Source organism: Hylobates moloch, unplaced genomic scaffold (genome assembly GCF_009828535.3).
Source record: "Hylobates moloch isolate HMO894 unplaced genomic scaffold, HMol_V3 SCAFFOLD_4, whole genome shotgun sequence".
NCBI lineage: Eukaryota > Metazoa > Chordata > Mammalia > Primates > Hylobatidae > Hylobates > Hylobates moloch.
The window spans coordinates 90,632,661-90,660,391 of NW_026652279.1; the positions used below are offsets into that span (position 1 = coordinate 90,632,661).

The 27,731-nt window shown below is 37.6% G+C and overlaps 2 protein-coding genes, 1 long non-coding RNA gene and 1 other non-coding gene across 9 annotated transcripts in view; 1 reads left to right on the forward strand and 3 right to left on the reverse strand.

Annotated features, from left to right (window-relative positions):
• Positions 1–27,731, reverse strand: part of LOC131383286 (uncharacterized) — a 102,623-nt gene that overhangs the window by 46,017 nt on the left and 28,875 nt on the right. The window lies entirely within an intron of this gene.
• The window catches only part of KATNAL1 (katanin catalytic subunit A1 like 1), a 111,543-nt gene that overhangs the window by 8,306 nt on the left and 75,506 nt on the right, over positions 1–27,731 (forward strand). For 5 of the 6 annotated variants that reach the window (XM_032150547.1, XM_058437718.1, XM_032150548.2 and 2 more), the window contains exons 2-3: positions 16,729–16,904; positions 20,262–20,422. In XM_032150547.1, the coding sequence (XP_032006438.1) occupies positions 16,743–16,904; positions 20,262–20,422 (323 nt within the window). In that variant the 5' untranslated portion in view covers positions 16,729–16,742. Of the gene's footprint in view, positions 1–16,368; positions 16,609–16,728; positions 16,905–20,261; positions 20,423–27,731 lie in introns of those variants that run through there. The other variant, XM_058437717.1, reaches the window with a different exon arrangement.
• LOC116467111 (peroxiredoxin-2-like) lies at positions 1,785–4,056 on the reverse strand. Its single transcript, XM_058437720.1, has one exon. It carries the CDS (start codon positions 4,044–4,046, stop codon positions 3,450–3,452), a length of 597 nt encoding a protein of 198 aa, XP_058293703.1. The 5' UTR covers positions 4,047–4,056; the 3' UTR covers positions 1,785–3,449.
• LOC116467657 (U6 spliceosomal RNA) lies at positions 18,626–18,728 on the reverse strand. Its single transcript, XR_004247871.1, has one exon. It is a non-coding gene; the product is annotated as a U6 spliceosomal RNA (small nuclear RNA).

The window sequence follows — 27,731 nt, forward strand, 5'->3', positions numbered from 1 at the left end:
TTTAAAAAGAACTAGAAATTCTTCTAATTTCTATTAAAGGAGATTTAAAAAACTGTATGTTTCAACATTGACTAAAAGTAATTATAGTATAGCTTCTAGAAATTTATGATGAAAATTGAATCAGTTGGTTTCTTTTTTTTTTGAGGAAAAATTAACTGCTTCAATTATCTGTATTGACGTTGAGTTTAGAGTAAAAATATTCCTTACATTGATTCAGTGTTGTATGTGAGGTAATCGAGGCATTGATTCAGTGTTGTATGTGAGGTAATCGAGGCATTGATTCAGTGTTGTATGTGAGGTAATCGAGGCATTGATTCAGTGTTGCATGTGAGGTAATCGAGGCATTGATTCAGTGTTGCATGTGAGGTAATCGAGGCATTGATTCAGTGTTGTATGTGAGGTAATCGAGGCATTGATTCAGTGTTGCATGTGAGGTAATCGAGGCATTGATTCAGTGTTGTATGTGAGGTAATCGAGGCATTGATTCAGTGTTGCATGTGAGGTAATCGAGGCATTGATTCAGTGTTGCATGTGAGGTAATCGAGGCCTATGGAAATTACATGATTTGCCTGAAGTCACAACTAAAAATTTATGGTGCCTAGATTCATATCCAGGTTTTTCTTTTCTTTTTTTTTTTTAATTATACTTTAGGTTTTAGGGTACATGTGCACAATGTGCAGGTTTGTTACATATGTATCCATGTGCCATGTTGATTTCCTGCACCCATTAGCTCGTCATTTAGCATTAGGTATATCTCCTAATGCTGTCCCCGCCTCCCCCACCCCCCACCCCGCAACAGTACCCGGAATGTGATGTTCCCCTTCCTGTGTCCATGAGTTCTCATTGTTCAATTCCCACCTATGAGTGAGAACATGCGGTGTTTGGTTTTTTTGTCCTTGCGATAGTTTACTGAGAATGTCATATCCAGGTTTTTCTGTCTGAAATTTTTATGTGGCCTTTATCAAACATAAACTTGTATGGTTTGGTATACAATTCTAGGTTGCCAACCCCCGACACACTTACCCCTTGGAAGATATTATTTCACTGTCTCCAGGCTCCCACTGTTCCTCTTGAAGTTAGCTGCCAATATAATTTCTTTCCTTTGTATATAATTTGTCATTTTTTTCCATTTTAAATGTTCTTCAGTCTTACTACCTTGTCTCTAGGTGTGAACTTTGATTTGCTTTGAAACTGAAAATTATTGTCTTCTGCTAGTTTTGGAAAATTCTCAGCCATTGTGTTTTTGAATTTTCCCTTTCTTTTTTCTCCTGGAATTCATAATAGACATATATGATGGATCTTCTCTTTCTACTCTGCTGCATTTCTTAATCTTATTTACTTATTCTTTCTGTATATGCTGCATTGTGGTCAGTTTCTACAGCTCTGTCTTCTGGTTTACTGATTCTCCTTTCATCTGTGTCTAATCTCTTGCTTCCTCAGTCCACGGAGTATTTTTTTATTTCAGTGACTATATATTTTAATGCCAGAAGTTCTTTTTGATTATTTTTCAAATAAGCTTATTTATTTTAAAATTTCTTGTCCCTGTGTCTTTAAATGTACTTATTTTACAGTAGCTATCTAATAGATTATCAAGCACTTTAGAAAAAGGCCTTAATTTTGCTCTATGTTGTATTAATTGTCCCTCATAGTAGATTGCTTTCTTTGTATCTTGTAATTTTAGATGTAAACTCAGTGGAAATAAAGTAAAGCCTGGGTAAATGATATGTCCTGTACTTTTGTGATTTGTTTCTGTGAAGTGCCCTATGGAGAACTGATGAGTGAATAAACAAATTTTAGTATGTCTATATAATGGGATACTACTCAGCAATAAAAAGTAATTAATGATACATGTAAGGGCATAGTTGAATCTCAAAAGCATTATTCTAAATGAAGGAAATCAGAGTATATACTCTATGAGTTTATTTATTTTGCATTCTAGAACTGACAAAACTGCAGGCATACTTCAGAGATACTGTGGGCTTTGTTTCAGACCATTTTGGTAAGGCAAATATTGCGATAAAGCTAGTCACACAAGTTTTCTGGTTTCCCAGTGCATATAAAAGTTACATTTACACTATACTATAGTTTATTAAGTGTGCAATAGCATTACATCTAAAAAATGTACATGCCTCAATTTAAAAAGACTTTAAAATTTTTTAACTTTTATTTTAGATTTAGGGGGTACATCTGCAGGTTTGTTACATGGGTATATTGCATGATGCTGAGGTTTGGGATATAAATGATCCCATCACCCAGAGAGTGAGTGTAGTAGCCAAAAGATAGTTTTCCAACCCTTGCCTGCCTCCCTCCCACCTCTATTAGTTTCCAGTGTCTGTTGCTGCCATCTTTATGTCTAGGAGTATCCAGTGTTTAGCTCCCACTTATATGTAAGAATATGCAGTACTTGGTTTTCTGTTCCTGCATTAATTTGCTAAGGATAATGGCCTCCAGCTACATCCATGTTGCTGCAAAGGGCATGATTTTGTTCTTTTTGAAGACCATGCAGTATTCCATGGTATATATGTACCACGTTTTCTTTATCCAGTCCACTGTTGATGGATACCGAGATTGATTCCATGGCTTTGCTATTGTGAATAGTGCTGCAGTGAACATATGAGTGCATGTGTCTTTTTGGTAGAATGATTGGTTTTCTTTTGGGTATATACCCAGTAATGGGACTGCTGGGTCAAATGGTAGTTCTATTTTAAGTTCTTTGAGAAATCTCTATAAACTGCTTTCCATACCAACAGGGTATAAGTATTCCCTTTTCGCTGCAGCCTTGCCATCATCTGTTGTTAAAAAAGACTGTATTGCTAAAAAATGCTAACAATTATCTGAGCCTCAGCAAGTCTTAATCTTTTTACTGGTGGGGGGTCTTATCTTGATGGCTGCTGACAGATCAGGGTAGTGGTTGCTGAAGGTTGGGGTGGCTGTGGCAATTTCTTCTTCCTCCTTCTTCTTCTTCTCTTTTTCCTCTCTTCCTACTCCTCCTCATCCTTCTTCCTTCCTCCTCCTCTTTCTTTCTTTTTATTTTTTTTTTTAGAGGCAGGGTCTCACTCTGTCGCCCAGGCTGGAGGGCTGGAGCGTGGTGGTGCTATCATAACTTACTGCAGCCTCAAACTCTTGGACTCAAGCGATCATCCCGCCCCTGCCTCTTGAGTAGCTAGGACCACATGTGACTACTTTTTTTTTTCTTGTCCCTAGTACTTTATTGGTCACCTCTAGGCCTATGTGTGGCTGGGCGGGCTCAGGAGTGGGCGTCACTATTCAGCTCCCAGGTGGAGGCATGAGAAGGCCTTGGCTTAGCCCTCCAGGGTCCCAGACTGTGGTGTTTGGAGGGGCAAGTCTGGCCTTTCCTGGGTTAGCACAGGGCACCTAGGTAGGGGCACAGGTGGGCACCCAGCACAGGCACCTAGGTAGGGGCACAAGCTCACTATCCATTGGCCAGCCTAATTTTGTTTGGAGAAATATTCCTTGCTGTCATCCACGTTGGGCTTAATTGTGTCACTGCCAAGCTTCCAGCCAGCAGGACAAACTTCCCTGTGCTCATCCGTGTACTGGATGGTCTGGACCAGTTGCAGAGCCTCATCCAATGAGCGTCCCACAGGCAAATCATTAACAGTGATCTGGCGAAGGACACCCTTGCCATCAATGATAAAGAAGCCGCAGTAGGCAATGCACTCATCTGTTTTCAGCACACCGTAATCCTCAGACAAGCGTCTTGTCACGTTAGCAAGCAGGGGGATGTTCAGGGGGCCCAAGCCTCCCTCCTTCCGGGGGATGTTAATCCAAGCCAGGTGGGTGAACTGAGAGTCCACCAAGATGCCCAGCACTTCACAGCCCAGCTTGCGGAAGTCCTCGGCATGGCTGCTGAACACGATGATTTCCATGGGGCACACAAAAGTGAAGTCCAGAGGGTAGAAAAAGAGGACCACGTACTTCCCTTTGCAGTCTGACAGCTTCATCTCTTTGAAGGCGCCATTCACCATGGCTGTGGCCTTGAAGTTAGGGCCCGGCTTTCCCATGCACGCATTACCTGAGGCCATGACTGAACAACCTGCGTGGGCAAAGGCTAGATGCACGGATGATCACATGTGTGGACCCGCGTTCTCAGTGCCCATGTGACTAATTAAATTTTTTTTTTTTTTTTTTTTTTTAGAATTGGCGTCTTGCTATGTTGCCCAGGCTGGTCTTGAACTTCTAGCCTCAAGTGATACTCCTGCCTCGGCCTCCCAAAGTGTTGGGATTACTGGCATGACCCAATGTGCCTGGCCCAGGGCAATTCTTAAAATAAGACAGCAGCAAAGTTTGGTGGATGTATTGACTCTTCCTTTCGTGAAAAATTTCTCCATAGCATGCGATTATACTGTTTGATAGCATTTTACCCACAGTAGCAGTTCTTTCACAATTGGAGTCAATCCTTTCCAAACCCTGCTGCTGCTTCATCAACTAGGATTATGTAGTAATCTAAATCCTTTATTGTTATTTCAACAGTGTTCACGAGCATCTTCACCAGGAGTAGATTCCAGCTCAAGAAGCCACTTTCTTTGCTCATGCTTAAGGAACAACTCATCTGTTCAAGTTTTTTATTTTTTATTTTTTTGTAGAGATGGGGTCTTGCTGTGTTGCCCAGGCTGGTCTTGAACTCCTGGTCTTAAGTGATCCTCTTGCCTTGGCCTCCCGAAGTGTTGAGATTACAGTTGTGAGCCACTGCGCCCTACCCCGTTTATGTTTTATCATGAGATTGCAGCAATTGAGTTACATCTGCAAGCTCCACTTCTAATTCTAGTTTCTTGCTATTTCTGCCACATCTGCAGTGACTTCCTCCAATAAAGTCTTGAAACCCTCAGAGTCATCCATGAGGATTGGAATCAATTTCTGTAACACTCCTGTTAGTGTTAATGTTTTGACATCCTTCCTTGAATCACAAGTGTTCTTATTGGCATCTAGAAGGGTGACTCTGTTCCAGAAAGTGTTCAATTTACTTTGCCCAGTTTCATCAAAGGAATTCACTATCTGTGGCACCTATAGCCTTACAAAATGTATTTCTTAAATAATAAGACTTGAAAGTTGAAATAACTCCCTTATCCATGGGCTGCAGAATGGATAAGCAGGCATGAAAACAGCATTTATCTCTTTGTACATCTACATCAGAGCTCTTTGGTGACCAGGTGCGTTGTCAGTGAGCAGCAGTATTTTTAAAGGAATCTTTTCTTCTGTGCCATAGCTCTCAAAGTTGGGCTTAAAATATTCAATAAGCCATACTGTAAACAGATGTGCTCTCATCTAGACTTTGCTATTCCATTTACAGAGCACAGGCAGAGTAGATTTAGCATAACTCTTAAGGGCCCTAGGATCTTCATATTAGTAAATGAACATTGGCTTTAACTTCAAGTCGTCAGCTAAATCAGCCCCTGACAAGAGAGCTAGCCTGTCCTTTAAGGCTTTGAACCCAGTCATTCACTTCTCCTCTCTAGCTAGGAAAGTCTTAGATGAAATATTTTTCCAGTAGAAGGCTGTTTTGTCTGCATTGAAAATCTGTTGTTTAGTGTAGCCACCTTCATCTGTGACCTTAGCTAGTTCTAGACAACTTGCTGCAGCTTCTACATTAGCACTTGCTGCAGCTTCTGCATTAGCACTTGCTGCTTCACCTTGCACTTTTGTGTTATGGAAAAGGCTTCTTTCCTTAAACCTCATAAACCAGTCTCTACTTGCTTCATACTTCTGTAGCATCCTCACCTCTTTCAGCCTTCATAGAATTGAAGACAATTAGGGTCTTGTTCTGGATTAGGCTTTGACTTAAGGGAATATCGTGGCTGGTTTGATCTTCTGTCCAGACCACTCACACTTTTTCCATATCAGCAATAAGGCTGTTTTGCTTTCTCATCATTCATATGTTCACTGGAGTAGCACTTTTAATTTCTTTCAAGAACTTTTTCTTTGCATTTACAACTTGGCTCTTTGGCACAAGAGATCTACCTTTTGGCCTATCTTAGCTTTCAACATGCCTTGCTTGCTAAGCTTAGTCATTTCTGGCTCTTGATTTCAAGTGAGAGACATGCAACTATTCCCTTTCACTTGAACACTTAGAGGCTATTGCAGGGTTCTTCATTGGCCTAATTTCAGTATTGTGTCTCCGGGGGAAAAGGAGGCCTGAGGAGAAGAGAGACAGGGCAACAGCCTATTGGTAGAGCAGTCAGAACACAGTATTTATCAATTATATTCACCTTGCTATAGGGCATGGTTTGTGGTGCTCCAATACAATTACAACAGTAACATCACTGATCACTATTAAAAGATATAATAAAAATGGAGAAGTTTGGAATATTGTGAGAATTACCAAAATGTGACATAGAGACACAAAGTGAGCACATGCTGTTAGAAAAATGGCACCGGTAGACTTGCTGGATGCACAGTTGCCACGAATCTTCAAATTGTAAAAAACGGTGTCTGTGAAGTGTAGTAAAATGAGGTGCGGTAAACTGAGGTGGGCCTGTGTAGGGAGAAGGGAACAGGAGAGTGCATGGTGAGAGCTGGAGGTCGAATGCAAAGTGGCAAAAGGGAGTTTTCTGGGGTGATAGAAATGTTCTTTACCTTTGTTGTGGTGGTAGTGGTGGTTATGCAGTTTATAAAGTTTTTAAAACTCATCAACTGTACACTTAAAATTAGTGGATTTAATTGTATGAAAATTATACCTCAATAAAGCTGATGTTTAAAAAGCAGGCAAAATTCATCTGTGGTATCAGAATAGTGATTAAAGTACTGACTGGGAGGGATGAAGGATCCTTCTGGGGAGTTGGAAGTGTTCTGTATTTTGAAGTGGGTGTTGCCTGGGTGTACACAGTGTATGTGCACAGTGTAAAAGGTCATTGAGCTGCACACTTAAGACTTGTGCACTCTAAGTTATATACCTCAATAAAAAAGGAAAAAGTTCTAAAGAAGGATTATAATATAAAGTTGAGAACATCTCCAAGAAAGTAGAGCAAAAGGACAGAGAGATGGAAAAAAGGAGGGAAAAACTAAGAAAATTAGAGGACCAGCCGAGGAAGTCTAATTCCTGGATAAAAGACATTTCACAACAGAAAAAAAAAAAAAAGAAACTTTTAATGAAATAATTCAGAATATTTCCTAAAATGGAAAGGCATTAATTTCTACATTGAGAGAACCCCAAATAGACCCATTTCAAAGCATATCATCAAAAATTTTAGAAAATTCACGTCAAAGAGAAGTTTCCAGGAAAGGGGAAAAACAAGTGATATGTAACGAATTAGGAATTTAAATGACTTCAGTGTTCTTAACCTAATATTGAAACCTAAAATGTATTAGGGAAATGCCATAAAAATTCTCAAGGAAAATTATTTCCAAACTGAGATTCAGTAGCCAGGCAAATTCTCATGGAAGTATGAGGGTAGAATAAAGGTATTTACAGACTTGCACAGTTGCAAAAATTTTTTCTCCCATCTGTAGAAAATGTGCCCCATAAAGGTAAGAGAGTGAAAAAAGAAAGAGAAAGACGTGATACATAAAAAAAAGGACAGCATAGAGGAGGCAGAAGGGCTCCCCAGGATGAGGGGAGGTACCAAGTTGAACAGCCTTGGAGGGTAGAAAGAGATAGTGTCTTTCTCCAGAGCAAAGGTCAGGTTTGCTTACAGCCTTGGAAGATACAGTATCTCCCTTTGGAACAAGGGGTAGGGAAGCATAAAACTTAACAGATTCAGGGTTCTCTAAGCTTAGGCCTCCTCTCCTGTAATTCAGACTACTTCCTTTGCAGGTGTTACATGGCGCTTTTCAAATTGCCCCATGGGAATTGGGGCTTGGGGAACTGATGGAAAAAAAAATACCTTGGGTTAGATTGTCTTCTGGAAGCTTTATAGTTTTAGCTCTTACATTTAGGTCAGTAATCCATTTGAGTTAATTTTTGTATGTGATGTGAAGTAAGGGTTGAGATTCAGTTTTTGTTTTGCATATGGATAGCCACTTTGTTTCAGGACCCTGTTGCTGGAAAAAATTGTCCTTCCCTCGTTGAATTGCTCTGGCACTTCGGTTGAAAATTAGTTGGCTTTGTATGTATGAATCTGTGTCTTGACTCTCTAGTTTCTTTCACTGATCTTTGTGTCTGCCTTTATGTCAATTCCACACTGTCTTGATTACCGTAACTTTATTTATTTATTTTTTTTTGAGATGGAGTTTCGCTCTTGTTGCCTTGGCTGGAGTGCAGTGGCATGATCTCGGCTCACCATAACCTCCTCCTCCTAGGTCAAAGCAGTTCTCCTGCCTCAGCCTCCCGAGTAGCTGGGATTACAGGCATGCCCCACCGCGCCCGGCTAATTTTGTATTTTTAGTGGGGACGAGGTTTCTTCATGTTGGTCAGGCTGGTCTCGAACTCTCAACCTCAGGTGATCCACCTGCCTTGGCTTCCCAAAGTGCTGGGATTATAGGCATGAGCCACCGTGCCCGGCCATGATTACTGTAACTTTATAGTAAATTTTAAAATCATGTAGTAGACATCGATACCCAACAGGCATTTTTCCCCTCAACCCCTTAGAAGTACCCCACCTGAATACATCTGTGTTAGTAAGTCCTCCTACTTTACTGTTTTTCAGAACTTTTGTCTATTTTGTGTTCTTTCATTTCCATATAAGTTTTAGGATCAGCTTGTCAATTTTTCCAAAAAAGGCTGCTGGGATTTTGATTGGGATTCCATTGACTCTATGGGTCACTTTCAAGATAATTTGACATCTTACGCATATTGAGTGTTTTTATTCATAAACACATACACACATATCTATTAATTTAGGTCATCTTTAATTCTCTTAGATTTTAATAGTTCTCAGGTTACAGATCCTGCACATATTTTGTTAAATTTATTCCTGAATATTTAATATTTTTTGGATGATTTTACTCTTTTTAGTTTCCAGTTATTTCTTGTATGTGGAAATAAGATTGATTTTTGTATACTGACCTCGTATGCTGCAACATTACACAACTCGTTTATTAGTTCTGGAGCCATTGGCAGATTCTCTAGGATTTTCTCCACTGACAATCATGTTTTCTGTAAATAAAAGCAGCTTTACTTCTTTTCCAATCTGCATGCCTTTTATTTTTGTATTGCTTTATTGCACTGGTTAGAACCTCAGTTCTAGTGTAGAATAGAAGGGGTGAGAGCAAATATCCTTGTCTTGTTCTTGATCTTGGAGAGCATTTAGTCTTTCACAATACATATGCTAGCTGTAGGTATTTCATAAATGTCCATTACTTGGTTGAGTAAATTGTCTTTTATTCTTAGTTTGCTAAGCGTTCTTATGAATTATGTTGAATTTTGTCAAATACATTTTCTGTATCTATTGAGATGATTTATAATGTTTCATTTTTATTCTCTTAAAATTGTATTGATTGGTTTTAAAATAAACCATCTTGAATTCTTGGGAAAAACGTCACTGGGTCATAATACATTATCCATTTTACACATTACTGGATTTGATTAGCTACAATTTAAAGATTTTTTGTATCTATGTTTGTGAGGGATATTGATATGTAATTTTCTGATAAGATCTTTGTCTGATTTTGGTGTAAGGCTAACACTGGTTTTAAAATATGAGTTGGATAGCCAAAAGAACTCTGGCAAAAAAAGAAAAAAAAAGAGTTGGAAATATTTCTACCTCTTCTGTGTTCAATTTCATTAATTGATAAAGGACTATTCAGATTAACTACTCTATCTCTTCTTGGTCAAGCTTTGCTATGTGACCATCATAGAATTTGTCCATTTCATTAAACCATCTTTTGTCTTTCAGTAGCTCCAAGGTTTGTAGTGATAGCCCTCCTTCATTTTTTGTTTTGGTAATGTGTATTTTTTTTTCTCTCTTTCCTGGTCAATCCTACTAGAGGTTTATTCATTTCATTGATATTTGTGAAGAACCTGCTTTTGGCTACATTGAAATTTTCTCTTGTTTTTCTGTTTTCTATTTCATTGATTTCTTCCTTCAACTTTATTACATTGTTCCTTCTGCTTCTTTTGGTTTTAATTTGCTTCCCTTGCTAGATTCTTAAGATAGATGTTGAAAGCAAGAGTCGGCACACTGCAGTCCAGGGGCCAAATCCAGCTTGCCACTTGTTCTTGAATGGCTCATGAATCAGGAATGATTTTTGCATTTTTATAAGGTTGAAGAAAAATCAAAAGAAGAATACTATTTTGTGACATGTGGAAATTAAATGAAATTCAGATTTCATTGTCCACATATAAGGTTTTATTGGAACACAACCACACTTAGTTGTTTACAAATTGTCTCTGGCTGCTTTTGTGCTGGAATGGCAAAGTTGAGGGGTTGTGACAGAAACCATGTGGCATTCTCATTGCTTTTGCACTGCTGTTTCTGAACTGTAATCACTGTTTTAAGTGCCATGCATATCACTGTGCTGTGACATTTTACTTTATTATCGATGCATACACATCATGTCAAAACAAGAAAAGATGAAAAAACTAGACTTGGAATGTTATACTTTTAAAGCACGCTGAAGCATGGATTATTGAGTTATGATAAGGCATTGTATTATGCAGTGATACTATAGCTGTGCTAAATACAATATACACTGATATTACCAGACTCTGCATTCATCACAGTATTCCCAACTCACAGGATAGTAATGGTCAGAAAAATGAGAAAACATAAAAAAGAATATCTTATTCCAGTAGAATTTCTTCACAAAATTAGAAAATAAAAATCAGGCTGCACCCAGAGTAAACTTCCAAGTGGCTTATTTGTTAGCCAAGCAAGGAAGTCATTTATCAATAGTGAAGTAATTAAATTGTGTTTGGTTACAACAGACGCAGAATTGTATCTGGAGAAGGTAAACTTAAGACTATTAGTCTTTTGGCAAGAAGAGTTGCTCAAAGAATTGAGGACATCAATAATCAATTAAAAAACAAGGCAAATGATTTTGAGTGGTTTTCCTTGGCTTTTGATGAGTTGACAGATGTTACCAATACTGCTCAGTTGTTTATTTGAAAAGTCAAGGCTGAGTTTGAAGTTGTTAAATAATCTTAATGAATAGTGTGTGTAGAATAGCTAAAGATAAGAATATTTCAAAAAGTTAAGAAAACACTAATGGCATGCAACGTGAATGAAGTGTAGTCTGCTAAGATGTATTATAACTGATGGTAGGAAAAATTTGTATAGAATAGAAAAAAATTCAGGTGGACAAATAAAGCTGTGAAAGTGTAAGATGTTTAAAGTCTACAGTTACTTATTTCTTAGCAGGTATTTTGCAGAGAATATTTGAATCTATCATGTAATACTGAACCAGTAGTGTCAACATTTGCTCTTGTGGACTTAGCCATTGTCAGTTCTAGGAATTTTTGTCAGAAATAGAAGCTGAATATTCTCACTTGCCCTGCTGTACAGCAGTTTGATAGCTTAATAGTTGTAAGGTGTTATTGCAAACTTTTGAATTTAGAAGTGAGATTGAAATTTTTCTGAATGTGAGAAACTGCTGTCAATCTGAATATTGAACGCTGAATGGCTTTAGAAATCAATTTGTGATGCAGACTCAATCGCATTTCTTAATGAATTCAACCTAAAATTACAAGACAAAACAGTTCTTATATCAAAACTAATACTGCAGTAAAGTTATTTCAATGGCAACCACTATTTGAATCACAAGTAATATCAAGTCATTTTATATAGCTTTCCATGCTGTTGTAAGTTAAAACAAAGAAGTAAGGTCTCCATTCCTACCCAGTTTGCAATAGGTATGTTTTCTGAGTTCAAACTACAGTTTCAGCAGCACTTTTTAGAACTCGATGTAAATGCCAAGGAAATTTCCATTTAACTGTGCAGTTGAGGCACTTTTTATTTAACCTTTAATTGGAATGATTAATCTGCAAATAATGGCATGCTAAAAGGTAAATACTAAGAGAAGAGTAAATCCTTTAAATGCCTTCCAAACAATGATTATGCTGAATTGAAATCATATACTTGTGATTACTATCGGTATAAAGTGGCACCTAACTGGTACTTTTGAAAAAATACATTTTCAAACATGAAATTTATTGTATTCAAGGTAAACATTAGAATGTATGAACATTTGTGATTGATTTTGATGATAGGGAACACTAACTTTGAATCCCAACTAAGTGAAATATTGTCCCTAAAAAGAGTTTCATTCTTCTCCTTAGTCAACCTGTCTTACAGAAAGTTGTACTCTGTTATTGCTTCTATAATATTTTGAATTGCATCGATAAGAATTATGGAATGTTTTGTCTCATTATATAAGTAGTTATATAATATCCTTCATTTTGTTTGTTAGCCCTCAAAGCCTAAAATATTTACTTGTCAGGTCTTTTATAGGAAAAGCTTGGCAACCCCTCCTTTGTATCAGGATATTTTTATCTTTCATAGTTTTGTGTCTGTATTTGTGAGCAGGATTTATGCTTTTGTTTCACAATGACTTTAAAGGGAAATAATTTATAGAGCATCTTTGTTTCTACTGGATTTATTAATTACATATACTAATTATAATAAGACCATATTGTTTCCTGTTAATGTTCCAAATTTGAAGATGAGACTTTCTGTGGTTGTCCTGTATTCTGTGGATAGATCCACTGGACGTTGAAATTTGTTACTGTGTAAAAGTAGTTGTATTAGTCCATTCTCATGCTGCTATGAAGAAATACCTGAGACTGGGTAATTTAGAAAGAAAAGAGGTTTAAGTGACTCACAGTTCTGCATGGTTGGGGAGGCCTCAGGAAACTTACAATCATGGCAGAAGGCACCTCTTCACGGGGCTGCAGGAGAGAGAATGAATGCCAGCAGGGGAAATGGCAGATGCTTATAAACCCATCAGATCTCATGAGACTCACACATTATTGTGAGAACAGCATGGGGGACCACCCCCATGATCCAATCACCTCCATGTGCTCCTGCCCTTGACATGTGATTATTACAATTCAAGGTGAGATTTGGGTGGGGACACAGAGCCAAACCATATCATTCCGCCTGTGGCCCTTCCCAAATCTTGTGTCCTCACATTTCAAAACACAATCATGCCTTTCCAACCGTCCCCCAAAGTCAACCCATTCCAGACTCAAAATTCCAAATCCAAAGTCTCATCTGAGACAAGGCAAGTTCCTTCCACCTATGAGCCTGTATCAAAAGCAAGTTAGTTACTTTCTAGATATAAGGGGGGTACAAGCATTGGATAAATATGCCTGTTCCAAATGGGAGAAATTGGCTAAAACAAAGGGATATAGGCTCCATGCAATTCTGAAATCCAATAGGGCAGTCATTAAACCTTAAACTTCTAAAGTTATCTCCTTTGACTCCATGTCTGACATCCAGGTCACGCTGATGTCAGAGGTAGGTTCCCATGGCCTTGGGCAGCTCCACCCATGTGGCTTTGCAGGGTACATCCCCACCTCCTGGCTGCTTTCACAGCTGGCCTTGAGTGTCTGTGGCTTTTCCAGATGCATGGTGCAAGCTGTCAGTGGATCTACCATTCCGGGATCTGGAGGATGGTGGCCCTCTTCTTACAGCTCCACTAGGCAGTGCCCTAGTGAGGACTCAGTGGGAGCTCCAGCCACACATTTCCCTTCCACACTTCCATAGCAGAGGTTCTCCATGAGAGCCCTGCCCCTGCAGCAGACTTCTGCCTGGATATCCAGGCATTTCCATACATCATCTGAAGTCTAGGTGGAGGTTCCCAAACCTCAGTTCTCATCCTGTGTACCTGCAGGCCCAACACCATGTGGAAGCTGCCAAAACTTGCGGCTTGTACCCTCTGAAGCCATGGCCTGAGTTGTACCTTGGCCCCTTTTAGCCATGGCTGGAGTGGCTGGGTGCAGAGCACCAAGTCCCAAGGCTGCACACAGCAGGGGGGCCCTGGACCCAGCCCAGGAAACCCATTTTTCCCTCTTAGGCCTCTGGGCTTGTGATGGGAGGGGCTGTCAACATCTCTGCCATGCCCTGGAGGCATTTTCCCCATTGTCTTGGTGATTAGCTTTTGATTCCTTGTTGCTTATGCAAATTTCTGCAGCTGGCTTGAATTTCTCCCCAGAAAATGGGTTTTTCTTTTCTTTTCTTTTCTTTTTTTTTTTTTTTGAGGCAGAGTCTCGCTGTTGCCCAGGCTGGAGTGCAGTGGCGCAACCTCGGCTCACTGCAGGCTCCGCCCCCCGGGGGTTCACGCCATTCTCCTGCCTCAGCCTCCCGAGTAGCTGGGACTACAGGCACCCGCCATCTCGCCTGGCTAATTTTTTTTTGTATTTTTAGTAGAGACGGGGTTTCACTGTGTTAGCCAGGATGGTCTTGATCTCCTGACCTCGTGATCCGCCCACTTTGGCCTCCCAAAGTGCTGGGATTACAGGCGTGAGCCACCACGCCCAGCCGGGTTTTTCTTTTCTGTTGCATTGTCAGGCTACACATTTTCTAAACCTCTATTCACTGCTTCCCTTTTAAACATAAATTCCAATTCCAAATCATATCTTTGTGAATGCTTAAAAACTATATGCTTTTAAGAGCAATCCCCTGCTCCAAATCACCTCTTGAACACTTTGCTGCTTAGAAATTTATTCTGCCAGATACCATAAACACCTCTCTCAAGTTCAAAGTTCCACAAATCTCTAGGGCAGGGACAAAATGCTGCCAGTCTCTTTGCCAAAGCACAGCAAGGACAAGTTCATCTGCAACCACCTCAGCTTGAACATCATTGTCCATATCACTATCACCATTGTGGTCAAAACCATTCAGCAAGTCTCTAGGAAGTTCCAAACTTTCCCACATTTTTCTGTGTTCTTCTGAGCCCTCCAAACTGTTCCAACCTCTACCTGTTACCCAGTTCCAAAGTCACTTCCACATTTTCAGGTATCCTTGTAGCAGCACCCCACTCCTGGTACTAGTCTACTGTATTAGTCCTTTCTCACACTGCTATGAAGAAAAACTTGAGACTGGGTAATTTATAAAGAAAAGAGATTTAATTGACTCCAAGTTCTGCATGGCTGGGGAGGCTCAGAAAACTTAGAATCATGGTGGAAGGCACCTCTTCACAGGGCAGCAGGAGAGAGAATGCATGCCAGCAGGGGGAATACCAGACACTTATAAAACCATTAGATCTCATGAGACTTACTCATTATCACAAGAACAGCATGGAGGAAACTGTCCCCTTGATCCATTACCACCACCTGGTCCTGCCCTTGACACGTGGTGATTATTACAATTTAAGGTGAGATTTGGGTAGGGACACAGAGCCAAACCATATTAGTAGTGTACTATTTGTTGCAGTGTGATTCTCAAGTAATACAACTCTGCCTTCATGGAATCTATAAGGGGAAAATAACATGCCAAACACATAAACATTTATTTTTAAAAATGTGTTGGAGTCTGTTGAAATGTCTAGAACTAGTGATGGTTAATTTTCAGGAAGAATTTTTGAGTCCCTGAAGAACAGATAAGAGATTGAGAGTCAGAGTAGAAAAGTCAGGCTCCCCAAACCAAAGTTTAATTCCCTGAAGAAGACATAGAGTCGTATTTTGATTTTCTTCTTTATGTGTATTCATTGGTTTACTACTCCTGGAAATCAGAAGGCAATTTTGACTCTTTCTCAGGATATCATTCTCCTGTAACTCTGGACTTGCTATTCTTTTTAGTCTTGGGAGGAAAGTATCTTTGCATAGAAGCCTTGGATGATTCTAGGAGACTTTTGGAAAGCCTGGAAGAAAAGCCAGAATTACTGGACTGGAGAGCTCTGGTGGAAGCCAGAAATCTAGAGGGTATTCTAACTAACATCTTATAGAAAGGAAAATAACAATAGTTATTTGCACGGCCAAAGAGCTATAGAGAATGATGGGGTCTTAGAAGATTACAAATTGGGGTTCAGAGAGTGTAATTTATAGGTGTTTGCTTAGATTTAAGTTTGAGGCAATTACATGAATATAAATGGTACATGGACAACTGTAGACTGTTCTTTAAAATGTATTCTTTAAGTATAACTTTTTATTCTTGGGGCCAAGAAGTTTTAGTGAGAACTAGTTTTTACAGTTTCAACTGACTTCAGTAGAAAATATATTCGTATGTTTATGATATTCATATTTTTTATGTTGTCAAGAATAAATAGAATAAAACAAAACAAGTTCATCTATTATTGCAGCCTATGGTAATTATAAAGGAATGAGGAAAACTAGTGTCCAGTTTTATGTACCGGTAAATAAATCAGTTCAGGGTTGTGTAACCTCTATCCCTATTATTTCCATGGGTGTTCTTTTATAATCTCCTTTGTACTTCCAAATTTGAAAACTTTGTTTAGTATTATAAGATGCATTCAGATAACCTCAAAGAATGGTAACTATTTTGACTTTCAAAGTAGTTCTAGGCTGGGCGCAGTGGCTCACGCCTGTAATCCCAGCACTTTGGGAGGCTGAGGTGGGTGGATCACCTAAGGACAGGAGTTCAAGACCAGCCTGGCCAACACGGTGAAACCCGTCTCTACTAAAAATACAAAAATTAGCCGGGCATGGTGATGCACTCCTCTATAGTCACAGCTACTCAGGAATCACTTGAACCTGGGAGGTGGAGGTTGCAGTGAGTCAAGATCGTGCTGCTGCACTCCAATCTGGGCAAAAAAGTGAGTCTCTGTCTCAAAAAAAAAAAAAAAAAAAGTAGTTTTAAACATATTTTAAAGAATAATAAATGTTTTAAAGTCAGTGCTGAAAACTTTAAAAAAGTCATTATGTTTTATGTTTAGGTCTCTGAAAGAAGATGAATTTGGCTGAGATTTGTGATAATGCAAAGAAAGGAAGAGAATATGCCCTTCTTGGAAATTACGACTCATCAATGGTATATTACCAGGGGGTGATGCAGCAGATTCAGAGACATTGCCAGTCAGTCAGAGATCCAGCTATCAAAGGCAAATGGCAACAGGTAAGATGATATTAAAGTATTAGATGAGTTAGGACGGCAGTGCCCTATTATACTTGAGAGATTAGAATTGGAAAATCTAATTTTGAGTTTGAGATGGAAATAGTTCCTATTTATCTGAAATGCATTTAAAATATACTCTTGAATAATTTTCTGGTATCTTACCTAGTTAATGTTTTGTTTTTTGATCATATATTTCGTGAGGTATGTTTTGAAGATATTTAATTCCAATTGAATCTACTTTAACTTTTTTCTCTTTTCATGATCAGTTACCTAATTGTGTGACTGCGAACTTTTGAAATAAAGTATTTCATTCATTCATTCTTTTTTTTTTTTTTGAGACAGAGTCTTGTTCTGTTGCCCAGGCCGGAGTGCAGTGGTGCAATCTCGGCTCACTGCAACCTCTGCCTCCCAGGTTCAAGCAGTTCTCCTCCTCAGCCTCCTGAGTAGCTGGGACTACAGGCCTGTGCAACCACGCCAGTTAATTTTTGTGTTTTTAGTAGAAACAGTGTTTTACCATGTTGGCCAGGCTGGTCTTGAATTCCTGACCTAGTGATCCACTCACCTCAGCCTCCCAAAGTGCTGGGATTACAAGCGTGAGCCGCCGCACCTGGCCCACTCTTTTTTTTTTTTTTTGAGACAGAGTCTCACTCTGTTGCCCAGGCTGGAGTGCAGTGGCGTGATTTCGGCTCACTGTAAGCTCCACCTCCCAGGTTCACGCCATTCTCTTCCCTCAGCCTCCCGAGTAGCTGGGACTACAGGCGCCTGCCACCACGCCTGGCTAAGTTTTTGTGTTTTTTAGTAGAGACAGGGTTTCACCGTGTTAGCCAGGATGGTCTGGATCTCCTCACCTCGTGATCCACCTGCCTCGGCCTCCCAAAGTGCTGGGATTACAAGCATGAGCCACTGTGCCCGGCCTCTTTCTTTCTTTCTTTTTTTTTTTTTAAGAGACAGGGTTTTGCTCTGTCACCCAGGCTGGAGTGCAATGGTGCCATCACAGCTCACTGCAGCCTCAAACTCCTGGGCTCAAGTGATCTTCCCACCTCAGCTTCCCAAGTAGCTAGGGGGATAGGTTCACACCACTACGTCCAGCTAATTTTTAAATTTTTTATAAGGACTGAGTCTTGCTATGTTGCCCAGGGTGGTCTCAAACCCCTGGCCTCCAGTGATCCTCCTGCCTTGGCCTCTCAAAGCACTGGTATTACGTGTGTGAGCCACTGTGCTGGACCTGAAATAAAGTATTCCTACTTGCCCTTTTCCCTTTCTTATTTACATGTTGTTTTGACCCATTTTGCAAAACTCTTTTGAAAGACTCCTTAAAAATACAAATGAGTCAGTAATCTAATAAAAAACATTACTATATTTGCTGTCTTTTGACTATATAATTTGATTATTTAATAAGACAGTTAATAAAAACTTGAATTTTAATTTACCTACTTACCGTTTTTTAAATTAATGTTTTAATTGATCAGTATCTTTTAGCATAGTTCTTGCTTTGCTGCTCCAATTCCAAATTAATTGTAACTTTTAAAAAAGAATTTTTTTTTTTTTTTTTTTTTTACAAATCATACTTATAAGCAATATATCTTTAAGGAAATAAAAGCGTCTTCAATGATGTTTAAACAAAATTGGCTTTTGTTTTATAAGGACTTATTATTTAAGCTTGTGTTTTTCACCTGTCATACTAAAACAATGTAACATCCTTTTTAGAAAACATTAAGTAAAAAAATACAGAACACTCCAGGAGTTTGTGTGCATCTCATGCAGGGAACATGCTGGTCATCTCTGTGTTATTCCAATTTTAGTATATGTGCTGCCAATGCAGACACTCCCCACTTAGTGTTAAAATTTAAAATCTTCTAAAAATTAAAAGTAAAAAGTCAAGCATTTCTTTGAAGTTTCCATTTTATGTACTAATGCCTTTCAAGTGTTTCTTCTAATTTTTCCATTAGTCAGAGATTGATGTTTTCCTAAGTTTTGAGGGTAAATTTGACTTATTTTCCAACTTAAATGTTACCAAATTATGTTGATTGAGAACAATATACTTGCTCCAACTCAGGCTCAAATTTTTAGTTGTTTTCTTCTATCCTTCCTATTAGCCACAGGCAGGGTATTTTAATTATTATGGAAATATTTTTGATATATTCTGAATTGTGTATGTTAAATAGTGACCATTTCTACTCAGACATTTCTACTGTGTTTCTTTCCACTGAGTTCTGAAATAACATTTCTTCCAGTATAGCATATTCTGTAATTGCATGTATTAGCTGTTGAATTTTACCTGGCTTTTTCTTTGGATCTGTAACTCCTTCATATGTTCCTTTTAATATATTATTCAATATAAAGATGAGGGAAAATTTCTTATACTCTGCTTTACAGTATGACGTGCTTTCTGGTTAAAAAAAAAAGAATTGTTAAAATGAATTTATAATTGTAATTTTCTTTCTTTTTTTTTTTTTGACATGGATTCTTGCTCTGTTGCCCAGGCTGGAGTGCAGGAGCGTGATTGTAGCCTCGAACTCCTGGGCTCAAGTGATCCTTCTGCCTCAGCCTCCTGAGTAGCTAGGACTATAGACTCCCACTAGGACTACAGACTCATGCTGTCATGCCTGTAGTAATGTTTTTGTTTCCCCAGGCTGGTCTTGACTGTAGTTTTTAATCTTTATCTGTTTGCTTTGGAAAATTAGTTTGGGCTCAAAGTTTGAAAACACAAGAATTTCCTGATAGTATATGTTCAGTTAAATTTTTTAAATACAGGAGAAATCTTGTCTTTGAAATCAAAATAAACTTTACCCAGAACTCGAAATAATTTAAATAAGGCAAAAATAATTCAGATTTCAGGTGAAGGAGAATTTAAATAAAAACTGGAAGTTTGTAATTCATAGTATAATACTGCTTCTAGCTTTCAGACACTCGTGACAGGCATTTTATATTTCGTGATATTGGGAATAGGAAATGCTGTTGAAATTTTTGGCTTATAATTTTTTGGGATCTATTTACAAATATATTAAAAGTATTTAGCACAATATTTTAGATTTCTTGGAATGTTTAATTTGTTTCCTACTTAGTTGATTGTTTTAAATTGTATTAATGATCATCATGTTCTTTGGTAGAAATGGAATTCCATTATGAAAGATATTTAACTACTTATTAAAAGGTATAGAATTACGGTTTTTTCAAACTAATTTCTGCCCTTTTCTCAGTATTACTTGAAATAGTTCTTTGCATTTATGAATGTTTTAATGATTCATTTTTCACACTTTGACATTAAGAAAACATGCACTCTATAGTAATTTATTATTTACAATTTATGAAGTATTTAAACAGCTTCTAGCATAAAGCCTGTTTTTTTTTTTAAAGGTTCGGCAGGAATTATTGGAAGAGTATGAACAAGTTAAAAGTATTGTTAGCACTTTAGAAAGTTTTAAAATCGACAAGCCTCCAGATTTCCCTGTGTCCTGTCAAGATGAACCATTTAGAGATCCTGCTGTTTGGCCACCTCCTGTTGCTGCAGAACACAGGTAAATAGGACTTTATATTCTCTTTAGGTGCTTCTAGTTAATTGATGTTCACAGTGAAGCATGTTTTGAACAAAGTATGAAAAATTATTTTTGGGGATATGTAAATTCAGTATCTGTTTTTAATATTCACATTTATAGGTTTACAGTTTTGTATTTGATAAAGTACAGAAGTAAATGACTTGTTATATATCTTGCTTTTAGAATGCTTTATTATGCTAATAACAATAGATGCCTATTGCTAGTCCTAAAATTTATCAGTTAAGAGAGGTCTTTTGGGTTTCATAATGGCAGCATCAAAACTTGGATAGTTTTTGCTTTTTTGCTTGAAGAGACTCTAACAACTTCAAATGAAGTGGTGGAGAAATTGAATTTTCCTTGTTGGGCCTACAGTCAATTTCCAGAGTTTTAGTGTAGAAGGAACCTTACCGATAATGTTTAAGAGGCTTATTGCTTAAAGGTCACATTCCTCAGTGTGGCATTTCCCACCAGTTTTCTCTAATACCCAGCCTGTGCATCATTTACGTTAAACCTCTCTCTTTTTGCCTTTTTTTTGTCATCTTGTCTGTGCAGTGTCTTCTTTCTTCAAGGAATACCCATAATCCCCATCTCTAAACAACTCATATTCCTTCAAGTCTCAACTCAACTGACTATCCCCTCTGCAGCCTCTTTTGATTTGCCCAGACATAGCAGTTTGTTCGTAGTGGTTATCATGTTGCATTTATTTGTTGCTTCAAAAGGTTTGCAAGGATAAGGACCATAGTTTTATTTACTTAAAAATTAAATAATAAACTTTCATTGCTAGTGCAGGGTTTGGTACGTAGTAGGCATTCAACCAACATCGAATGAGTTAACACCATTAGTTTCACAAGGAAACTGAAACCTGAGAGGCCCTAATCATGCTAGATCAGGATGTGAGTTTAGGTCTTTCTGGCTTTCTGTCCGCTTTATTATGGCCAGAGTATTGCACCGTAGAAAATACGTTTTCCTTTGGCCAGTAGTTGTAATCATCTGTTGAAATTTTCTAAAAATGTTTTAAGAACTATGAAAAGTGGTTAATTTATTCCTTTGGATTTTTTCCACTGAATTACAGATAATTTTGTGATTTTCATTGTGAAAACAGTACATGAAGATTCTTTTTTAAGGTCTACAACAATGTATTTTTCCTCTGATGTAACCACCTTCAGGTGTTTTATACTAAGGTAACCCATAATCCCTCAAAAGGCGGTGTTTTAAGAATCATAACATTGTTACCATGGAAGTTCCAAAATACTGAAAGAAAGAATGACATTTTAACCTACTATAACTTGAAATTTTCCTGTATGTATAATGAAATACCGTGTTTTTTTTACTGAAAGTCATTAATTCTGAAATATACTTCTAGTTTAAAGTTAAAAGCTGACAATAACTTCAAATATAGGAATATCTGCTCTGAATTGCTAGAGCACCATGATTCATTTCAAATAGCAATGTCCGCAGATAATAACTAACACTGATGGCTCAAACTGAATAAAAAGTTGTGGATGACATTTTCCCAATGATGACTACTAATCTCAAAACGTATCACTAGAATGACACTAGTCCAGTTATTTTCTTTTCTTTGTCCTTTCTTAACTGTTCATAACATAGATCTGACTTATTTTTGTATTTGTTTTTAAATCCTTTTTCTAAATGAAAATGAAAGATGAATGGACCAGAATGTTTTTCTCTGATTCTCCTTTCTTTGTACTAAATTTTTAAAAAAAGTTTTCTTCGTGCATAGCCATTGTATGTGTGTTTTTTTTTTCCTCTTTGGATCAGAAACCCTGAATAAAAGCAAATCTCAGATTGTATATTGTCTGGAAAAAAAAAGATTTTCATTCCCATGTATATCATCAACAACAATCAGAAAACACCTAACAACTCCACAAGGTTCTACTAGAGAAGGAAATATAATACATTGAGCAATGGCATGGGATTAATAGTTTAAAACTTTATGAATAAAATTTCTATGTAAGCAAAAACAGTGGGTCCTTCATCAATTAACAATGTAAGGCAAATGTTAACGAACTAAATCTTATGCTGGTTTGTGGCACAGAATGTATGCAAGGGCTGATAAATATTCAGATTGCAAATTTAGACGAAGGTTATGGAAGGTTAGAGTTGTATAATAATATTTTTCTTGTTTTATAAACTTCGTTTCTTCTCCAGGTCATGTAAAACAAATATAATAAGATTTTCACTTAGCGATAGTGAATGATAGATACAGTCATTGGATATTCTTGGTTTAATGGAAAGACATTTGACTTGAGTTGATGAGATTGTGAATTCTGCTTCTGAAACCTACTTGCTTTATGACCTTGAGCAAGCTATTTAACCTCTCTAAACATTAGTCTCACTATCTGTAAAACAGGGATCTCTGCTTCATGGAATTGAATTAAAAAAATTAAGACAGCAACTGGCATGTAATAAGTAATTAAAATTAATGGTCACCTCTGAAATAAAGAACTACAACATTCTTTCAGAGAAATAGCAAGAATAACAATTAAAAATGATAGCCTCATTCATAAAACAAGTCATTTTATTTTCTCCCTGCAGATTCTTCATAATTCCTTAGTTTCCTGAAACATTTCAATAACTCCACAGAGAGGATATGGCTTTTTAAATGTCCAAGTCTTAAGCAGTTGGTGATTATTTTCAGGGAAAGGATGATAGCTAATAATTATTAGTCACTTCCTGTATATGTTATATGGCATTATTTTATTTAAAACTCAAGTGATCCCATGAAGTTTAGGTACTGTTATTGTATATGCATATTATCATCACTAATTTATTATTATGAACCCCATTTACAGTGGAGGAAACTGAAGCTTACAGTTTGTAATTTTTCCAAAGTCATCTGAACAAGAAAGTAGCAGAGCCAGGATTTGAACCCAAGTCTCTTCATCTTCAAGAGTCTTATTTGTATGCACTCCGCTATATTACTTTTGCATATATACTCAGTGGGTATATTACGGGTATATTTTGATACACATCTGTATATCCTGGTGTTATCTACTTGTTAACATTCTTACTAGTAGTGGAAGAATAAAGAAACTGAAAATGCTTAATGAAATTTTGATATTTTAAAGGTAACTAAAAAGAACTTTCTAAGCGAGCATCACACAAATTACAATTTAAGTCAATAGGAAAATATAATATTTACTTCATCTTGTTTTGTTTTTTCTTTTTTGCCATCTGTCACCTTGTAATTTACCTTGTTTTATACAAAGCGTTTCAGAGATGCTTCTGGTGTGATTGGCATTAGCCACTAATTTGGTAGCCCTGTTTATGGTTCTGTTCTTTTCACTTCATTGACTTTTAACACACACTTCTCCATCCCTATTGCTGACTACCAAGGTAATCTGTGTACTGTGGTTTTCCATCAGTGGTTTTGCCACATTGTTTGAAGTTCTACTTCTGTGTCATGCATCTGCTGAGTTTAATCATAATTAAGGTTTAAATCACCAGCAGTTGCTTGGATAAATCAAAATAATATTTTAAAATTTTGATTGATTGCCTTAAATGTGAGGAAACTGAGCTACAAAAGTAGGATTGTGATGGTAGGTAGTGGCAATTTTAGAATTAAACTCCAAAGAGATGAAGTCTCTAGCTCATTCTTGGTGTCCTAAAATATTCTTGTATTAACAAAATGATTTTATAATAGTTTACATGTAGGCTTATTAACTACATTTTCTTTAATGAGTTGGTTTCTTCCAGTAATACCTGAAGCCATGAAAGTAGTATTTTCTATATTGCAGCAGTATTCAACGTGGTATATATTCAGTAAGCTATTCTTTATTTAGCTTAAAAAATAAATATGGTAGGTCCTTTTTTCCCCCAACTTTTTTGAGGTATAATTGACAATTAAAAATTGTATATATTTAAGATATACAGGTAGATTATTTGATATATATGTATGTTTTGAAATATTTATCACAATAAGCTAATTAGCATATCAATTACCTCACATTTCTTTTGTTTTTCATTTTGTGGTGAGAACACTTAAGATCTACCCTCTTAGCAGATTCAAGTGTACACTGTTGTTAACTATAGTCACCTGGCTGTACATTAGATATCTAGAACTTATCTTGCATGACTGAAACTTTGTACCCTTTGACCAATATCACCCCATTTTCTTCTCCCCTAGCCCCTGGTAGTAACCACTCTACTGTCTTTCTATGAGTTTGACTCTTTCTATATTCCACATATAAATGAGTAATATGGTTTTGATGTTTGTCCCATTCAAATCCCATGTTGAAATGTGACCTCCATTGTTGGAGATGGGGCCTGGTGGGAGATACAGGATCATGGGGACAGATTCCTCATGAATGGCTTAGTACCATTTCCTTGGTAATGAGTGAGTTCTTGCTGAGTTCACATGAGATCTGATTGTTTACAAGAGTGTAGCACTGCCCCCCGCAATCCCTCTTGCTCACTCTTTTGCCATGTGATATGCTGGCTTCTCCCTTTGCCTTCTGCCATGATTGTAAGCTTCCTGAGGTCTCACCATAAGCCAAGCAGATGTTGGTGTTGTGCTTGTACAGCCTGCAGAACTATGAGTCAAGTAAACCCCTATTTATAAATTACCCATCCTCAGGTATTTCTTTATAGCAATGCAAAACAAAAACAAAAAACAAAACAAAAACAGACTACCACAGTCAGATCATGTAGTATATGTCTTTCTGCATCTGGCCTATTTCACCTGCCACAAGGAGATGGTAGGATTTCCTTCTCTTTTAAGGTTGAATAATATTCTTGTGTGTGTACGTGTGTGTGTGTGTGTGTGTGTGTGTGTGTGTGTGTGTACACCCCACCCCCAACATACATGCACACATTTTCTTTATCCATTCATCTGTCAATGTATGTTTAGTTTGTTTCCATATCTTGGCTATTACCAGTAATGCTGAAATGAACATGAGAGTGCAGAGATCTGACACACTGATTTCATTTTCTTTGGCTGTATGCTCAGAAGTGGGATTGCTGGATCATAAGGTAGTTCTATTTAATTTTTTGAGGACTCTCCATACTGTTCTTTATAATGGCTATATAGTACCAATTTATTCCAAGTGGTAGATCTTTCAAAGTTACATCTTTTGGGGGAGGTAGCAGTGAGAATAGGATACCCAAGCCTGAAATTAATTATTTCTTCTGTATAGGCGCGCTAAAACTAATAGGCCTTCTCAAGAACCAAGGGCAATGGTACACTGTGTTTCTCTATACATATAGATAGGAAAATTGATTTTTTAAATCGAATTAATGCTATTCTGTAGAATTTCAGCAAAGAGGAAGTTTTTATTGACTTGGTATTAAAGTTGTTGTCTTATGTTTCTTTTGGTACTCAGAGAGATTAACTGGCAGTATTTTACATCCCCATTTGCAGTGAAAAGATCAATTAAGGTCAAAGTCAAGTACTGATAGAGAATAAACTGTCATTCATGCATACAGGTATTTCACCCAGGCTCTGGCTCAGTTATTTTCCTGGGATTAGAAGGTTGGGGAGCAAGTTTTTCTATCAGTTCCACTACTAATTGAGTGATCGTGCAAGTTCCTTTCTATATACCTCATTTTCCTTTCTGTAAAATGTATATTGAAGTGAGATTGCTTTGTAGGATGCTGGCCTCTATTATGCCTAGTACTGTGCCTGGTGCTGTCCCACATACGGTGGGATGCAGAAACAGACATGTTCCCTGCTCTCTTAGGCTTACAATTTTGTAGATGGGTGTGAGAGCCATTACTGAATTAGAATGGACTGCATTTGGTATTTAATGAGATACAGAGAATGAGAGAAAAATTGGAGCAGATAATGTCTAGATCAAGCTGTTGAATAGGAGTTAGAAATGAGAACCAGACTTTAAGAGAGATTGGGATTCGTGTAGTTATTTCAGAATCACCAGCAACTAATGACAAAGAAATTTTAAGTTCATTCTTTATATGATGGAATAGGTTATTTGCCTAATACTATTGGCAGATTGAGATTATACTCATTTTCTTAAAATTCTGGAGTCATATTATCTTCTAAAATTCTGTTTCTGAAGTATGGGATGGACCCTATTTTTAGACTGAGTAGAATGTAAGTAACAGGGCTGATTAAGCACACTAATAACTGACATTTAGTGAGTTCTTAACTGTGAACCAGGTATTGTGCTTTTACATGGTTTCTTTTTAAATCTTCATAACCATCCTTAAAATAGGTACTATTATTATCGTCTCTATTTTTTAGAAGAAGACACTCAGGCTTAAAGATTCTAAGTTACTTTATCAAATGAGTGTAGGTCAGATAGGATAAGGATTGAGAATTGGCATGGATTTAGCAGCAGGAGATCACTGGCGGCCTTGATGCACAGTTTTGGTGAAATGGTAGAGAATGATGGAATGGGTTCAGAGAATGCAGAGAGAGGAGCAGAAGACGATAAGTATGCACAGTTCCCTCAATGAGTCTTGCTGAAAAAGGGAGCCAGGAGAGTGAGTGCTAGTTGGGGAAGACAGGTAGTTGAGGTTTGTTGTTTTAGAGAGAAAGGAATAACAGAATGTTTGTATGCTGATGGGAATGCTGCAGTAGAAAGAGGAAAGTTGATGTATGGGCTAGATGGACAACTACTGGAGCAATGCCTTTGAGGTGACAAGAGGAGATGGGATCTAATGCACATGTAGAGGGAGTGCATGGGCAGCTGGCTCAGTCACAGTAGGGAGGCAGTGGTATGTAAGGGTGTGGTTGTAGAGAGGTGGGCAGATATAGAGGTGAGCGCTTGTGCAATCATTTCAGCAAGGAGAAAAATGCAAGCAAGACTATCTGAGATTGAGAACAGGGTGTTTTTCAAGGTCTAAATTCTGATCTAATGTGTTCCAAGGGTGGGAGGACATTGCATTTGGTTATTTTATTTTATTGTTCCTTTTATGTAAGTTTTCTATAGTGAGCATTTATATTATTTTATAGAACTCAGTGGTCACTCTTAAGTTTCCATTCTCCAGTTCTAGATATGTAATACAGTAAGTGCCTAAAAACTTGGCATTTCTTTTTTTTAATGTTACAGAAAAAGCAACTGAAAGACAAATTATAATTCATTAAAGATTAAGTAGTGGGAACAAGATAGTGGTAAGTCAGAATGAAGCCTTAACACATTACTTGTATGTTTTTGTTGAAAAATCTTTGCCTTGCTGCATGTTAGTGATTGTCATTTCCCTTCTTCCTTGCAAACTGCTGTTTAATGTATAGTATACATTTGTTGCCCTTCACTGCCCCTTTTTTCTTTTTCTTTTTTCTTTTTTTTTTTTTTTTGAGACCGAGTCTTGC

Coding starts and splice junctions, on each gene's coding strand:
- LOC116467111 (XM_058437720.1), bottom strand. CDS start 4,046: ATGGCCTCAGGTAATGCGTGCATGGGAAAGCCGGGCCCTAACTTCAAG.